The 18,135-nt window shown below is 49.1% G+C and overlaps 1 protein-coding gene across 2 annotated transcripts in view; it reads left to right on the top strand.

The window, feature by feature from the left end:
- Nucleotides 1–6,677: 6,677 nt before the first annotated feature.
- Nucleotides 6,678–18,135, top strand: part of LOC119382379 (TBC domain-containing protein kinase-like protein) — a 70,020-nt gene continuing 58,562 nt past the window's right edge. The window contains exons 1-5 of one of the 2 annotated variants that reach the window (XM_049412190.1): nucleotides 6,678–6,955; nucleotides 7,018–7,084; nucleotides 7,144–7,258; nucleotides 7,307–7,380; nucleotides 7,440–7,542. In XM_049412190.1, the coding sequence (XP_049268147.1) occupies nucleotides 6,763–6,955; nucleotides 7,018–7,084; nucleotides 7,144–7,258; nucleotides 7,307–7,380; nucleotides 7,440–7,542 (552 nt within the window). In that variant the 5' untranslated portion in view covers nucleotides 6,678–6,762. The remainder of the gene's footprint in view (nucleotides 6,956–7,017; nucleotides 7,085–7,143; nucleotides 7,259–7,306; nucleotides 7,381–7,439; nucleotides 7,543–18,135) is intronic. The other variant, XM_037650073.2, reaches the window with a different exon arrangement.

Genomic DNA, 18,135 nt, shown 5'->3' with positions numbered 1-18,135 from the left:
GCAGCCGAAAGACTGCATATGTGGTTCTCAAAATTGGGCACCATTTGATGTGGGCACTATTTTTTTAGAGCAGATTTCAGGCACATCAAAGCTGTAGCTCTCTTATTTGTCTTAACATGTGCTGAATCAAAGGGAAGCAATCCCTTCTTAGCCCTCGCGTAGTAGCCCCAGCAAGCGTGTCCTTTGCAGAATATCTTAAGGTCTAAAAAACGTAAAACTGAACGTTCTCGAAGTTCATGGGTAAAATGCAACCCAAGTACTTGTGAGCTAAAAACAGATGAAACTTCACCTACTGTACAAGGGTAGGTGAAGTTGGTAGTTGCTGCACGAGTACAGAGCACCAACTCATCTGAGAGAGTTGCTCTGCAGTTGCTACCCACTACGTAATTGCATGTACAGTTTCCATGTAGCACCACTCTGTAAGACAGGTGTTGTAAAGAAACAATTGTTTTGAATGAGCGATAGATAAATAAGATTTGTTTGATTTTTTTTTATCTAAATGCAGTGTGCCTGAAATTTTAAACCATGTGTTAGTATAGTGATTCTAACAGAATGTTGTCCATTGTCACAGGAATCTCTTGGAGGCAGATAAAGTTATACAAACAGAATAGTAGTCCTATATGCACTCTTGCTTCATGAATTACTTTGGTAAATAAATATGCTTTCTGTGTATGTCTGTATGTACTTCCAGGAGCTGCTGCACTGTGTGCCATTTATTCAAGCCTGTGTTCAGTACTAGCATTGAGAAGTGAATGTTTGCGCACACTTGGACACCATTGTGTGTTTCAATGGTTACATGCCTATGCATAGAGTCGGTGTTCCTACAACTAGTATATCAACAAATGGACAAGTTCAGTTGCCCGCAAAGTAAGTGCATTGCAGACCATTTTGCCACATGCCTTGTGGAATGTTATCAAGTCTCACAGAGCGAATTATTACCACACCAGAACGTAGCATTCATTGAAATTTGGCACCTCACCCACTACATGCAAATTTACCCTGTCACTTGAGCATGAGTCATGCAGTTGCGATATAAAAGTGCATCAACAATACGCCCGCATACAGCACCAGGCAGTGCCACAATGCAAAACTCTCGTGGCTTAGCTTATTTAATGGTTAGGGAAAAAGGGGGAGTCCAGTGAAATATGACAATTAAGCCACCTAGGAAATGATTTTCTCACAGTCTGAAAGCAAATTCAATGCAGTATAGCTGGCATACTGAAGTACACATCTCAGAATATGGCTACTTGATAAAGAAAATGCAGCCAGTCTAAATAATGGCTGTTGCAAACAAACATATTTGATACAGGAAGTGACATTAGATGAAATATGGTGCACTATGGCATTCCCAAAAGCTTTTCCTGTGTATTATATTACATGGCCACCTGGCATGCACTTTCCTGTGCGTCTGCGAGAGGAGTGCTTAAAAAGCAGCTAATCTCTCATCCAATAGCCCGAAAGACCCTGGAGAAAAATGTGCAAATGTGACCATTGGCATTGTATCCCATTATCAAGTAAAAAATGCAAAAATGTTGGACTGGCCAATCCTAATGCGGGTCATTCTGTCTTCAGCAACAGTTCACAAACATTGCATTTGGGAGCATGACCTATTAATGCTTCAGAATCTAGCACAGGACACAACACAGACTAAAATAACACGATTGCCACAGTCTTGCTCAGTGTTTGTATTGCAACCTGCACTAGATGCTCCAATGGCACCTCCTTATTCAGACGACCACAGTGGTTAAACCAACATGCTCCACAGTGGTTAAACCAACAGAATGCCCAGACACACAAAAATGGATAGATATGGTTAGTCTGGGTGTATGTGTAACGAAGTAGAGCATCGATGCTAAATATTGTAAATATTGCACTTAGATGAGTTATAACCACTACGGAAGGCTCCAGCACACGGTAAAAGAGAACACCAGCACATTTCAATAAAATTATCTATTTGTAAATAACTTGCTTTGAAGCACCGTAAACGAAGTACTAGTACTGCGCCGCAATAATTTAGGGCTTTTAGGCAAGCATTAATGTTGCTGGTCAAAGTTGCAATATTTTAGAGCAAGAAGATAGAAGTGCCAAGGCCGCGCAACTGCCTCGGTCCTTTTACTAATGCAGTGGTGATCCAGCCAGTTTAGGATTTGGAGCAACTTTTGGAGCAGGAAAAAGTCTGTTTTGGAGCAGGAGGAACTATGTTTTGGAGCAGGTTTGGAGCAGACAAAACGGAATTTAGGATCACTATCGGAGCAGGACATGTCTAAATTTTCTGTGAGTATTCTTATTAGTGTGCATACAGGAAATGCTGCTGCAATCTAAACAAGGAGACAAGGCCAACATCCAGACAGCAGCCATTAATCAAGTTCTTAGCACGAAAGAGTGTCATCCTCTGGCTTCACTGCAAAGCACAATATATGTAGCACTGATAGTTGGGCGAGTTGGTAAGGGTTCAAGAAGCGAGCCGGCACTTGTCTTCGCGTCTTCTTCATCGTCAGTGTTGCGTGTCCTTTCGTTGCGTCGTTTCTTAATCACAGTATGTGTGTTGAAGTGAAACATCAGTGACTTAAGGCAAGAATGGAACATATGGTTTCTGCGAATGACAGGTGTGACAAGATCATTCCAAAAAGAAAAAAAATCCTAACCACAAAACCAGAAAGAAGGCGGCGAAAACTCGTTGCAAATGAGAACATACTGTTTGAAATTGCCTGCGTAGATAGTTCATTCAATAATTGCCACAAATCGCTATGGCTGATGCTCCATCGTGCTCAGTAATTATTAGAGGCGTTCTTCTTTCACTTTCAAGCACTTCGGTATGAGCACTTACTCCCGGTTTTTCAAATATTCACCAAAAAGTATTCTAAAAAATAAACTGGTACAAAATGAATTGGTACGAATTCGGCGGGGTCAGTGATCAATCCAGCCATCCTCTCCTTCCAGGCAGCTTTGATGAAGACAGTTCCGCTTGTCGAAACGTTGGCTTTAGCGACACCCCACTTTCACAAATTTTTCACCTTAATATTCTGTCAAGGTGCGATTGGCGGGTATGAATCCCCACGTGCTACTTACACTGTTGCGGAATAAATATGGCGTCCCGCAAACAGGCCACGTGACAGTTTTTTTTTAATTGGGGGGGGGGGGTCGGGGTGAACGGCCGAACCCGGGGCCCCTGCACCACAATCACCGCCCCTTGGATCAGCCGCTGACAGGGGTCCTAAAACTGGGTGCATGAAGCCTGAAGGTCTTTTTAGGGCTCAGCAAGACTAATGCAACTACATCCGGTTTGTTTCCCATTAATTTACAGTTTTGCATTGCACTTTGGACTTCGCACGGCGCAGTTGGGTAGTTCGTGAACTGCGAGAGATCCCCGCAGCAGCGCCGCTCAATGTTCATCAATGTGCGATTTGCGAACAAACGGTGACTGCGCTGAGCACGCACGCAAGCGTAGTTTTCGCGAGGGAATCAGTTGGAAGGATTTGCAAGGTTTTTTTGGCGACTTCTTTGACTTTTATTGTCGATTGACGACAACATTGGTTGTTCCAACGGCCTTTAGGTCGCGTACGTGAGAGCACTTGTTCTTTATTTGTGGCTGACTGCGCGGCTCAGTTTCTACGTGCGCTGGCTTGCCACCGCGTTACGTCGGTTTCGCAATCAAGATGCGCAACGAGCGCTAGGGCGCGCGCGAGCAGCAGCTGCCCCACATAGTGGCAGACGTACTCTATGTGAGCATTTAAGCTTAGCTTTACGATGCACATACCGAAGAACGTTGCGCAGCGCGATTAAGAGGCATCTACTTTCTTTACAAAATATCAAACAATCCTTGGCCGAATCTTCATTTGCGTGAAGACGCCGTTTACAGCACGCAGTGCCGATAGCTGTTGCCGCTTGGCCGCAGTGGCTACATACGTACGGTACACGGAACGACTCACGAACGGAAAAAAATCACTTTTCTACTTGTTATCGCCAGTTCCCTATAAATAAGATAGACTATCGACGGCATACTAAACTTTCAACAAGAGAGACACGTCGATTTTCCCTGTTCGGGCAGCCAGACGGCAGCCCGAGGACTCCTTTCTGACAGGAAATGACGTCATTATGCGTCACAGTGACGATGGTCAAAATTTTCGGGCAAGCGTCGGGCAGCCCGAGGGCTGCCGCCACAGCATCATCATCATCGTCACGCTAGCGCAGCGAGCTCTGTGTCGTCTGCTACATCTTCGCCCTGTAGACACAGCGGCTTCGGCAGACGAGTTCGTTGTGCTGCTACAAGCAATCGCAGAACTGCTACACGCTTACGATGCGATTGAAGAGGAAAGCGGTGACGTGGAGCATCGCACCATCAGCCTGTTGTTGGCCCGGCGAATGAGGTAGGATCGGCACCGTATTCCGTTATACATCGAGATGGTTGTGCCAGCGTATGTGGACCTGGAGTTCAGAAAAATGTTTCGACTGTCCAGAAGCACAGCTGCGGCTCTTGTAAAAGAATTTGAGAGGTCCGCATTTTATCCGCAGGGCTAGAGTCGGAAGAACGAAGCTGTCAGCTGAGAAGACCGTGCTGATCAGGCTAAGCTATCTCGATCGGCACGTAAACTACAATGTATGTAGTTGCGGACAAATTCGACGTGAGTGGGTCGAGCGTGCACGGCAAATTCGGCGTGTTCTTGACTTCCTAAATGCTATCAGTGCGAGAGAGATCAAGTGGCCGGACAGCAACGACATCGCACGAAGCAAGCGTGCATTTTGTGCGCTGTATCAACGCCAAGGGGTAGAAGCCGGCCTTCCAGACGTCATCGGGGCCCTTGACGGCTATCACATTCGCATATCGCGACCATCAGAATCGGAGGGGAGCTACTAAAACCGAAAGAAACTTCGGCGCTGCCCGAGGACACGAATTAAACGTAAACAACACGAAGATTATTCGCATGACACTGAAACGTCTTACCTTTGATCACATACACGAGATTACCACCGTGCAGCCCAACGCATCCGTTCTTCTAGAGAGGGCGCACTTCTGTCTGCACCTCGCTTAAAATAATATTTCGTGGCGTTAGGACAGACGCAGGCTACAAATGAAATGCACGTTCAACCACCGTGAAAGCAGCGACCCGAAAAAGACTCGTCAAACGGAGCGGCGAACTTCTGCACAAAGAATTCGCGAGCAGACGACGCGACGAAAAAAAAAAAAAAAACACGCAGAAGAGCGCGTCGTCTGCTTGCTGCCAGCGTGCTGCCAGCGCAAAATCGTTCCGGCAGGAGAGCGAGTCCGCGGGCAGCCCGCTGGCTGCCGGAGAGGGAAAAACGAACGCGTTTACGGCAGCCGTCGGGCAGGTGGGCGGAGCTTCGGCGCTGCCCGAGAGCTGTCCGAGAAAAACGAACGTCTGGCAGGCTGTCGGGCAGCCCGCTGGCTGCCGTCTGGCAGCCCGAGCGAATAATCGAAGAGGCTCACGGGGCGGCACAGACTGTGGTTAGGCCAAATAAAGTGACAAAAAGCGCATCGCTGGGATGGAGCGAGTAGAGGGCACCAGCATCGTTATGGAAAAGCTCCAGCTGTGTTCGATGCCAGACCAAGAATATTTTGGGCCATAAACGGTCCGATGTCGTGCAAACAGGTGGACTTGCGAACTTTGGCGCAGTTGGCGCAAGCTGTACACGAATGTGCGCAGCAAGGCGCAGGGATATGGGATTGTAGCAAAACGGCGCAATTGGCGCAGTTGGACCACCACTGCTAATGCAACCTTTGAGAAAAAAAAAAAAAAAAAAACTGCAATGGTTAACTGCGACAACGCAAGAAGCCTTAGCTGAGATTTCACACCCGACAAGATGTACTGTCAGAGTATGCAAACAAGATGTGCTGAAGAAGTACGGTGCGCACATACAACCATGGGCGCAGGATATCCTCACGTTTTGCTATTTCATGAACGGCGCAAGCTTCCACTCCTAGTGCAAAGCTCACCGGCGTACACACACAACACTGCTGTACCCAAGCGCTCCTCACGCCGCCAGCGATTCAAAAGTGCTCGTGTGACACCTGTCCCTGCTGCACGGTCCAAAGTAATCCGTAACAAATACCGCCACTCAAATTGCAACCATACTGCAATCAGTCCTGATCGCACTTAAGAGCGACCACACAGCAGCAAGTACCCGTCGCCAGTGCGCATTCAACACTACCACTTGCACGAAACAGCCAACACTGACGTATCATCACATTCGCAGGAGGCGCCAATATTACAAAAATACAAACTGGCGCACAGCACACACAGCGCAACCATGGCGTTTACAATCGCTCGCCGCTCCAGCCACTGCTAGGGACTAAAATGGCTAGGGACGTTTGCGCATTTTAGTGCCTAGGCCACGCGCGGTCGTCAAAAACGCCCCTAGCTCTGCGCTGCTCATAATAGTTCGTGCCGTGACGCGCCGCGGCGTTGCAGTCGCCGGCTGGAGTTGGTCGGGATTGTAAAAGCGCTCGTCCGCGCGGCTACAGTACACTGTAGCGCGGCGCAGCAGTCTCTGCCCTAATTTGTCGGATCCACAGAATAAACAGTGAAAAAACGAAATTTTGCTAGAGCGTAAAGTATTTCGCCATGACTTTCGTTTCCAAGTCAAATCTCAAATGCTTTCGTTTGAAGCGCGGAAAGGAAAAAAAGAAAGAAAAAACATATATTTTTTATTTGTCCACAACGGGGGGCGTCTTGTTGGTTTCGTTTCCCAGTTGAGCACTTTCGACTATCGTCTTTTGTCACCATTACCCCGGCATTCACGATCATGCCGTCGTTGAAGAAGACCACGTTCGGCGCCCGGACGTTTTTCGCTTCGTGTCATGCGAGGGACACCTGTGGCATGAACGGCTTACCGCTCACTCCCAACTCGATCAGAGTGCTCGGACTTTTTCAGCGTCTCAAATGCCTGTCTCACAAGAACCTCTGCGCATACCTCGATGCATTCCGCAGCAAACACGGTACACATTATTATTAGCGCGATCTCCGGGTATGAATGTTACGTATCTTTTTTTATCACCAGAGAGACTCGTGGTCGTCATTGAGCACTTCAGAAAGTCCTTGCAAGACGAAATTCCAAACAAGTTGCCGTAAGTGTAGCGATTCTCGCCGCTGTTGGAGCTGTTGACAATGTGGTACGTGTTTTCAGAGTGGACACCATCAGCAGAATATGCCGAGAAGTTCTGGAGGCACTGGACTACCTGCACTCAAGAGGCATCACGCACCGGGCTCTGTCGCCGTGCTCCGTCCTGCTCGATGACAAGGTATGATTTTAATTCACAGAATGTGCTCTCGATTGGCATCCTTTTCAGCTACAAGTCAAGCTCGCCAACTACGGACTGTGCCACATGACTGAAAATGGCCGAACTGTGCCTTTTCCGCTGGGGTGAGCATGGCATGTTTTACTTTCATGTTTCGGTTACCACGTGCATTCGTGATATTCAGGACACCTAAATACCTCGCTCCTGAAGTCTTGGCTCAAGAGAGGCCGTCGGGACCGAAAGCCGACATTTGGTCGCTGGGTGTCGTCACCTTGGAGTTGGCACTGGTATGATTCCTTTCTTTTTCCTTTTTTATGTTGCCCCTTCATTCTCGACATTTCCCATCATAGCCCGAAATAATTAATTTACAGCAGAGGGGCTGCAATCCTGAAAAAAAAAAAACAGAAAAACTTCATTGAAACTGCACAGTTGCTGCAGCTCACATATGAGAGTCGATTCCACTGACAAAATTTGACAAATTTTGCATAGAGGTTCTACCTGGCCCAGTTATCTCTAATTTTGGACAGGTGGTTAGTCCGGCCAGATGTGTGATTTGGTGGTTTTAAGTACCTTCTGCTATCAACTCCAGTTTTACTATAAAATACATTTCATGCAAAAGCTTTAAAGGGATCGACAGCTGATTTTTCTCGACCCAATGTTTTTACGGTGCGACAGAAAGTTCACCCTTCGCACTTTTTGTAGCTGCAGTAGTTAATCCCAAAAGCACGTAGTTATTAAACAAACAGTATTTTTCGATATGAAAGGCTCTAAACACAGACGTACCTTTCCTCCAGCAATGCTGAGAAATGATAGCGATGCCGCCAGCCCTTCTCGCGATTTGTCAAAGCTATATCATTGTTCTGCTTTCGCAGGAGTTCCTGTAACTATGCTTAACCATCTTTATTTAGAGCTTTTCAACTATTTTTGAAAATAAACTGTTACAGTGAGATGATGTGGTATTATACGCCTTCCCTGTATCTGTACCGCGTTGTGTGTGCATGCGTCCAAGGTTGCCTGCGCCTGTACATGGGTGGCTTGTCCTGACGTCGTTACTTTCTCGATGCACGAGCCAAACCAAGTCATTGAAAATGTCACTACGTATATGCGCGGCCACGCTGAGTAGCAGCACGCGTCATTTCTGAGACGAAGTCTAGGTAGCAAAACTATGTCGGCTCCAAAATCTTAGTGACATTGAAACTACGTGCACGGTTGAATGAGCACGCTGAAAAGTTCCTCAAGACGCGCTGACGAGCATGGGATCATTACATCACGCAAAGGCAGCGCCACTTTAATGCATACTACTAACGCAGGCCTATATGTACATTTTTATGGAGTAATACTTTTTAATATAAAGAAACGAACAATATTTCAATATTAACAAACAAATAGTCGACCGCGTACAGCAATTAACGATCACGTGGCTGGGTTCATCGGGTCGTTCGTGGTTTTGCCGCCAGAGGCTCCACAAGTCATTTTTCGCGACTTTCAATGAAGAAATAAAAATATAAATCCATCTCTCACGAAAAAAACAGGGTTGGTTCGAGTCAGTGCGATGGACAATCTTTCCATCAGTGGAGTCATCTCATTTCATGTTCTGGGCAGTTGGCAGTCCCTTCAACCACAACTTTTTTATTTTGATCAAATGGCAGTCATTCGCAATTTCGCTCTTCTTTTTTTTTTCACTGCTGTTCAGCTCTACATGCTTCCATACCCAGGATGAGCCTGGCTGTTCTGTTTTGTATTTTTTCAAGTTTATTCATCCGACATTTCCGAGACTGTTCCCACAGAGCACGAGCATATTCCAAAATAGGTCTTATGCCGTAACATTAATCATGCAGGGTCCCCCCCTTCTGAAGAGCAGCAACAAATTCATGATGAACTTGGTGCACGAAAGAAGCACCCGAGACAGGCACTGTGCTTCTTTTGTCCTACCACACCAACCAACTCGCTCGGCTTAAAGCAGGGACAAAGCACACGAGTGAAAGTAGCTGCTTTCCAAGCTGTTTTGATATGCCTGGCTTTAAAATGAAAATTTCATAAAGAATCCCTGATCATCGACCGCTATGTTGACAGTGTGGTGGAAGCCATTGACAATCGAGTATGACTATGATTCTGTTATACACAATATTATAATGAGCACTAACAGACAATAATGCCAAGGAAAGTATAGGGGACGTTATTAGTAGTAAATCTAAGGTAAACATTTAAGAAAGAAAAGTGGACGAAACGATAACTTGCTGCGGGCAGGGACCGAACCTGCGACCTTCGAATAACGCGTCCGATGCTCTACCAACTGAGCTACTGCGGCGGCCATCCCCCCGTCCACTTTATGGGGTATATATCTACATTTTTAAATTGGGAGTGTCAGTCAGCGCCGCCCGTAGCCATGAACACTCTTTTTTTCTGCCTGTTGGCATGTTGTATTTTGTGTTGTATTTTAAAAATACCCGCTGCTTTACAAGAAAGTTTCCAGGGGTAAATTGTGAGAGGCTACGTTGGGGAATAGAGTTTAAGAAAAAGCTGTACCTTTATGCATCATAACAAGAATGTGCTAGTATTTTCGTTTGATGGTTAAACTTCAATAACATATGAACTAGAAGTATGCTAGAGCCTTTCGAGTTGCACTCAGAAACTAACTTCACCTACGTATGTTTCTGCAGGGCTGGTAGATTAAGCTCCCTCATTTGGCACCCAGGCCCATGGTCATTTTTTTTCTTAATTTTATTTCAAAGCATGATTGTAATTTTTACATAATTAAAAATAAGACCTATATTTATAACCCCTTCAGTGGCGGTGGCTACGTTTGTGTACGCAACTTGTGTCAACTTGTGGTCAAAATTTAGCAAGATAAAGTGCTCATCGGATGAATTGAACCTTCTCTACAGTCAGTATGTCCTCAATGTGCTGCGTACGACTGTTATCATTCACTTTGGTGGAGGCACTACGATGTTCAGCGTGCCACATTCCAGCACCAACATCATTACTTCTTTGTTTCTCAAAGTGAATACAACCAAAGACTAATTGTGCACACATTTGTAGCCTGTGATTTCATGCTTTTTATGTTAAAATGGAACATGACAGAATAATTAAATATTTAATTACAATTCATGACTGAAACTCGCACAAAACAACACATTGCTTCATTTTCTTTCTTGGAATGTAATAGCGAGTGCCTTGGAATTATGCTGTGTGAATTTGACACATTCATAGACGGTGCACCATAAATCACGCCTGAAGGGGATAAAACCAAAATGGCCACCAAGGCAACGTGTGTCCCCCCTTTTCTGGATTTGCACCATTGCTTCTGAGAAGCGCATATGCTTGGGCATGTTTGTGATTCATGTTTCACTTTTTGAGCGCGCAAATGAACGAGGACGAAAAGCGACGCGCACACAGCGCTGACTTCCAACATGTGCTTTATATCCTACAGTGGTACATATATACAGGGTGTTACAGCTAAAAAGCACCAAATATTAAAAAAACAAGCATTGGCACTACGCGTCTGGAATTGACGCAGTAATTTTCTGAGCCACGTAGAGCACGTCTGGATATTTTTTCCGGTCCGCCAAGCTCGGTAATTAGCGAAGATTGCTTAATTAACTTTTAAAATAGTAACTAGTGAAAAACCTTCGGTACAGAAGTTATAGCGCTTGTTCAGAAACATCGGAATTTTAATTCTATGACAAGATAATTCCCCTGCTTAATTTTTTTCCAGCCTTTCTATAAAATGTGCGAATTTTCAAAAAATACCACTTGACTGCCGCCCAACACGCGATGCTTTCAGTGGCCTCAAATGTAAGTTATCACGTCTTGCGTAATCAGGCATAATCACGTCTTGGCGTAATCACGTCTTGAGTGACGCCGCCAAAGGCATCTCCGCCTCCCTGTCGGCCAAGTGGTTGGGCCCATACCGAGTGCAGACCAAAGTGTCGCCTCTGGTGTACAAGCTGGCTGACTCCCACGGGAGGCAAGGCGGCGGTCCAGTTAACGTCTCCGACCTCAAACCTTTCGTTGCCCGCAGCAACGACTTGGGAGGGGGGGAGCCGCAGGAAAACCGTGGGAAGGCTGGCTCCAAGCCACGCCATCGGTACAACCTGCGCAAACGCACCTAAGCAACCTTTCTCCTACTGACAGGTAGCTGGACTTTATTCCATACCATGACAGTGAATGGAGAATAACCGCTAAGGTGCGGCGGCACACGTCTGGAAGTGGTAGAAGGCCCTCTTGGCCGAAAATACCCTCTGCGTGTTGTCTAAGCCATAACCTGGCAAGCGCCCCCTTTCGTTGGGTAGCACTGTCAGGCAGGCACCCTTTTTGGTAAGCTGGCTATGCCGGGGGCATTTTTGTCCACTCCTGCGTCGCCCGGTCGTCCCCCTGCGCCTGGCTCAACCGTGCCGCCAACCTGTTGCTGAACCTGTGGCCTGCTGTTCTCTGGTCCTTCCTGTGAAGGCCTGGTTCCTGCCTTGTGGCCTGCAGCCACCACCACCCTGCCTTACCCACCTGGCAGCTTCGGCAGCCGCCCTCGGTGGCTGGTCCGCCCACTCAAGCTTTGGCCCAGGCCCGAGCGTGGTCGCTCCGGCCTCCGTTCCTGGCTGCCTGCTGTTCCGGCCGGTCGTTCCTGTGTGGCCCCCGTCCCAGCGACTTTCGGCGGTGGGCCGCCGCACGCAACTTGCAGCCACGCCTCGTATGTTCCCGGCTGCCAACCTCTCCAGACCGGTGAACTTCAAGCGGGCTGGCTGCCCGCCCTTGTGCAGTCTTGCCCCCGTTCCTCCTGGGCTGTGGACCTTCTCCCGGCAGTGGGCTCTCCCCAGCAGTGGAACTTGCGGTGGAACTTTTGGTGGGACGTTTCATGCTACCATGGCCGACTTATGGACTTGTATCTTCTGGAAGACGACACCACCCCTTTTGGACTTTGCCCTGTTGGCCAGCCCCCTTGTGCCTGAGCTGACCTTGCCGCTTGGCCTCAGACAGCCTCTTTCACAGGCCGGCCTCGGTCTTTAGGAGGGGGGAATGTGGGAATCAAGCGCGCCCTCCCCTTTGGCGCCTCGTTCTCCAGCTAGCGCGGGTGTTGGCCCCGCGCGGCTCGAGTGCTGGGGACCGCCGTTAATCGGGGGTATGGCGACCACGGCGGCAGCGCCAGGCCTCTTTGTCTGGTGTGAGCCATGCGTCGGCGCGCGGGCACGCGTCCGGGCATGCCTGGACATGCTCACATGCTCACGCCACCAAGCTAGCTTACGTCACTGCGCAACGCCTGTCCTCATTGGCTGCCAGTGACAAACCCTTTCCCCCTTGAGCTCGCTTCTGTCTGGCGCGGGCTTGCCCGCATCAGATGCTCTCAGGCCTGCACGAGAGGTTGACGCGCTGCTCTAGTAGGTGGCTTCTCATTTGTGTGCTCGACTGCTGCCCTTTGTGTGATAGTCGTAGCGCCGCTGGCAAGCGTACTCGATCGGTCTTGCGGAGTTCCCCTTACGGCCTGCAAGCCCGTGACTGTCGTACTGTGCTGCATCTTGGGTTAATAAACCCGTGTTGTTTGTTGACATCCTGCCTCGAGTGCCTTCTCTGCACCGTGCTGGAGAGTCGACGAACCCGGCCGTAGCGTCTTTGTTCGCTGCGGCAGTGGAGAACGTCGCGTCCCTTGCCGGTCGCCTCGTAGGGTAAGCGTTTCGCAAACCTATCTCCACAACTTCGATTTGCCAGTAGCCGGTCTTGAGGTCCATCGACGAAAAGTACCGGGCATTGTGGAGTCGATCCAGGGTGTCGTCTATCCGTGGAAGAGGGTACATGTCCTTTTTCGTGATCTTGTTCAGGCGGCGATAATCGACGCAGAAGCGTAGGGTCTCATCCTTCTTCTTCACCAACACCACTGGTAGTGCCCACGGACTCTTGGAAGGCTGGATGATGTCGTCGTGTAGCATTTAGTCGACTTGTTTCTTTATGGCCTCGCATTCTCACGTCAAAACTCTGTACAGGCTCTGGCGGAGTGGCCTGTCACTTTCCTCTGTTATGATGCAGTGTTTTGCGACTGGAGTCTGCCGAATTCTTGATGATGACGAAAAGCAGTCCCGGTATTGCAGAAGCAGGGTTTTGAGCTGTTCTTGCTTATGCTTCGGAAGGCTCAGATTGATGTTGAAAGCTGGCTGGGGAGTTTGGTTCGTCGGAGTAGGCTTGGAAGAATCGGTGAGGGCAAACGTATTGGTGGTTTCCACAATTTCTTCGATGTAGGCGACCGTCGTGCCTTTGTTCACGTGCTTGTACTCGTTGCTGAAATTCATGAGCACCACCACTGGTGCGAGGGGAAAGGGTGACATCGTCTTCCAGCACATTCAAGCCGTGCTTTCCTGGAGGTGTGTGTGGTGGTAATGCTTTTTCTGTGCATAGTGTTATCGATTCGGATCTCAGGTCGATGACTGCACCATGAAGACCTGAGAAGTCCATACCAAGGATGACATCTCTGGAGCAAAGCTGTAGCACAACAAAGCTCGCGGGATAAATCCGGTTGTTAATGGTGACTCTCGCTGTGCGGATTCCCGCCGGCATCACCAGGTGTCCTCCTGCGGTCCGAATTTCGGGGCCTTCCCAAGCAGTCCTAACCCTCGTCAACTCCGCAGCGAACGGCCCACTGATGACGGAACAGTCGGCTCCAGTATGTACAAGCGCAGTGACGTGGCCGTCGATGAGAACATCGAGGTCGCTAGTTCAAGGCCTTAATTTGCATTGCGGTTAGGTCATGGCGTCGGATCACAGCTACGTCGGTTTGTCCTGATGCTTCGACGTTGTGTTGTCAGGTCTTCTTCGAGCCGCGAAGTTGCGACGTCAGGGCTCCGCTTGCCTTGCAGCGTGTTCTTTAGATTTCGTCGCGGCTGCGTCGGCGGCGGCGGAGGATCTTCGGTATTTCGTCGTACAGCAACCGCACCTCCATCGGTTGCTGCCCTTAGTTTTCCGGATATGGGCTAGGTGACCGGGCCCAGGTTGGGCCAGTGTATGGCCGGCGTTGGGGAGAGACGTGGCGGCCTGGTGACGGCGATCGGGAAGGTCCTTGGGGTGTCCACTGCACTCCTGCAAGGTAGTCGGCGAACTACAGCAATACACGCTGTACACTGATATCGGCGAACTGGGCGTCAGTCGTCGATAAAACTGACAAGCGGTGAAGTGCGTCGGTATTTATACATGTGATGTCGTATATTCCGGCGTTATCGCTGGTTGCCGTGCAAACTCTAGGATAAGCTCGAGTGTTCGTGTCTTGCGCGCAATCTGCGGTGTTGTCAATCGATTGGTCATTGCTTAATGTTCACGTTGCCTTTACCGAACACCACCGCTGGTTCGAGCACTGGCAGCTTCATGCAGGGCACCGCATCCACATTCGCCTCGCGCCGTGTACTGTTCGAACTGCCGCGCGCGAGAACTCGGCCCGTCACTGTGAAGGGACGGTGAGCCGTCGCGCGCAGCGAGGGAGACCCTAGGCAACACTCTCCAAATTAGGGATTTATTACTGGGATTACAAAGAGATCAATAATTCGACACAGCCAATCGTACGTAACATAATTACACAGGACACCAATTAGCTAATACAAGTTACCAAAATGTGGCCGCGAATGGCACACCCACAAAACGAACAAACAAAGAAGCAAGTTTGGAGAGCCTACCTACCCTTCGGCCAGCGCTCCCGCGATCTCGCACCCCAGAGCAGAAGAAACAGAACAGACATAGGAACACTTAAAAGGAACATATACAGTGCACGATCGCGAGGCGCTGCCTCAGGACTTCGAGACCGCGGAGGGGAGCGCGCGCCCACCGAGGACTGAGCCCCGACAAGACGACGTAACCGCCGGCTGGCGACGAAGAACAAAGAACAAAGGATCGCCGCCGGCCGGAGATGCCAACACACATACGCACCCTCCGAGGTCCCCAAGTGGTCTCCCCGAACCTTGTCGCGCACCCCCGCTCCTAGGGCGAGCGCGAGCCAGGTCCGAATCCCGCCAAAATTGGGCCAATGGGACACCGTGTTTAACCTTTGCGGGCGGGGTGGCAGCACAGTGACGGCGATGTATGACCAGCTGCCACCCGTCCGGTTGAGAGGAGAGAGACACGAGAATTCTCCAAGGGAAGATGGCGTCGAGCAACTGGTTGCGGACGCCTGAATCCCCACAAATCTTAACAAAACGATCTACAATAATTGGGAAGCTTCTCGAACAATGAGGCGTGGTTTGCGCTGAGCGTTGCTGACAGTCTTTGTGGGTGAAAACCGAATACAGCAAAAGTGATAATAAGAAACGCATGTGGCAATATACAACAGAAAGCAACGCACGCAAGCACATTGTTCAGGAAGACTACATGTAAAACGACAAAGATGTGTGCATGTATGGAAGTTAAGATAAGCAGTCAAACAAACAGATACCAGATTTTTTCCTTACGAGATCAAGAGGTCATTCCAGAATGTCACTGCCATCGAGTAGACCTGAGCGCCGTCGTGTCACGCCACCGCCTGTTTTTCTTTGCGCCGCCGCCGAAGTACCGAGTGTGGTCACGCCGCCGCCGTGCAATAATTGCGGGATGCCGCTGTTAGCCTTTTCTTTTAACCGGAATGGGCGATCAGGACATAAAGTACATCACTTCATTGGGGGACCTCTTCTTGATGTGTCTATGTAATGGACTGTCCATTTCAGCCGCCGCTGATTGGTCGGAGCTCGGCGAGCAGCGCACCCTCTGTTTCACGTTTTCTTCTGCAACATCATTTTGACCTCACGAAGCTTTCACAACTCTCGACACAAATGAGAGGGACAAAATGCGCATCAACTATGAAAAAGAAACAGATAACTGAGCTAGTTGTTAGGTATTATCGTTAAAAAAATCACAGTTTCACTGCAAGTGCGAAGCAAAGAAAGCAATAGCAACAAATTGTAATGTTATACCAAGTAAGGCTGGCAGCTAACTCTTTTGGATCCGGTCACGCGTAACTCTACATAACGCTGGTGTAAGAGAATGTGGCTGCTCCAGGGAGAGCTGTGCTTTTTGCACAGTCTCTTCGTGTTGAGAGCGCAGCACGTAGAAGGGTATACGAGCTGTCCACTGATGCCTGCCGAGATAGCGCGCGCGTCAGCGATCGCAACGGTGCCCGTGAAAACAAAGTTCACAGTTGCTGCTCGAGTGACACCCACCCTCGCATTCCTTCATGCTTGTTCAAGACCGGCGCCCGTTTCCTCTCTGCTTGAGCAGCATTAGACATCAGGTCTAACACGCAGGGGGATGTTATCGCATGCATTCTCCGAGCGACAGAGATGGGCCGGCTAGTTTGATTTATGCTTCAGCCGCGTTTGTTGCCCGTGCTCGCGCGCTTTTACCCACGGGTAGAACATACAATGCGTGGGGGGGATGGGATCAATTGGGACTTTACGGAGCATGACAGCGACGGCACCGGCGATGGAAAATCCCGTCGACAGTGTCTATATAATTGATATCACAAGAAAAGAGAAAGCGTGCAAACACGGACACAAGATAGAAGTCAAGAGAATGAAAGGTTATTTCTCACGTGGACCGCCACGCGCACCTGATTGATAAGTATCGCCTCCTGTCTGGCAATGCACAGATAAGTATCTGTGTCTACCTTTTTCGCCACTGTACGATTTTTCAGTTGTTAGCGGTGCTTGTAGTGTCTTGACTACACTCTTGTGTTTGCACACCCTGTCTTCTTAAAGGGCCCCAAAACCGCCTCTGAAAATGCAAGAAATGCGGGCTGTTTGCACTAATCGCACAAAGCTTAGCACAGCGAAGCACGGGCCCGTCGCCGCTTGTACTAGTCAGTGTCGGTCAACGGGAAGTACGACGCGATGATGCGATGCTTGGTTCCGACAACACGATTCTTGGACAGACGACATGATGCTTGGTTCCTCTTTCTTCCTATCTTTTTCTCTCTCTCTCTCTAGTTGATGTTTTCTCTCTCTTTTTTGTTCTGCATTTATTTCACTCTATTTCTCTCATTCATTCTGTGCTCTGTCTCCCCTACTCCTCCTTTCCCTCCTCCTCGCCATCACATCTCTGCTCCTTATGCTGACTTCCCTTTCCCACCCCTTTGCTACACTATACTATACAAGGCTATGCTATGTTATGGCAGCGTGCTTTTCTCGTCTTTTTAATGCACTTAGTGACGCCAGAATGGTGATTCACGTGACACCGTTGGGGTACATACTCTCAATTGGTCCATATACGGGAAATATCACGTGAATTGTCTCCCACCCCGCTTTGCCATGCAGTCGCCCACCTGTTCTTCATTGTCTCGCACGACCATCATGCGCAATCAACTAATTTCGCTCCATTTCGTGCATTTGCGACTGCGTAAACAGAGATAACAGGGTGTGGCCGACAAGCGCGAAATCCTGATGGTTCAAAGCTTAGTGCTGACATTGTACGCGTGCTTTATAAAGAAATAAGTGGCGACGAGGCGAATAACTGGCCTGTGAGAAGAGTAGTAAAGGTGAGAACGAGACCAATGGAAAAGGCGCCGGATTATTTGATTCTTCCAACGGCCGAACTCTTTACAGTGGTACAATGCAGCTCTCCAGAAAAATGGCGAGCCCGCATCCACGGTTTTTCTATATTTTCTTCATTGCGATAGCAATTATATGGACACTCGGACAGGTTTTCGCCGTTGCCACCATGTTCCGTAGAAAGTCCAAATCGATAACATCGCTCCGTGCATCGTATGTTCTACGCGCGAGTAAAAGCTGGCGAGCGCTGGCGAGGAACACGTATGAATTAGCAGAGATGAAACAAGCTGGCCATCTCCGTCGCATAGAGGGTAGAGCACTGCACGGGCCCGGGCCGGGCCGGGTAAGGGGTTGTTGGATCGGGCCCGGGCCGGGCTCGGGCCCGTGATCTTCGGGCTC

This window comes from Rhipicephalus sanguineus, chromosome 2, assembly GCF_013339695.2.
Source record: "Rhipicephalus sanguineus isolate Rsan-2018 chromosome 2, BIME_Rsan_1.4, whole genome shotgun sequence".
NCBI lineage: Eukaryota > Metazoa > Arthropoda > Arachnida > Ixodida > Ixodidae > Rhipicephalus > Rhipicephalus sanguineus.
The sequence above is the reverse complement of the archived record's forward strand: the minus strand, read 5'-3'. Positions and strand labels throughout refer to the sequence as shown.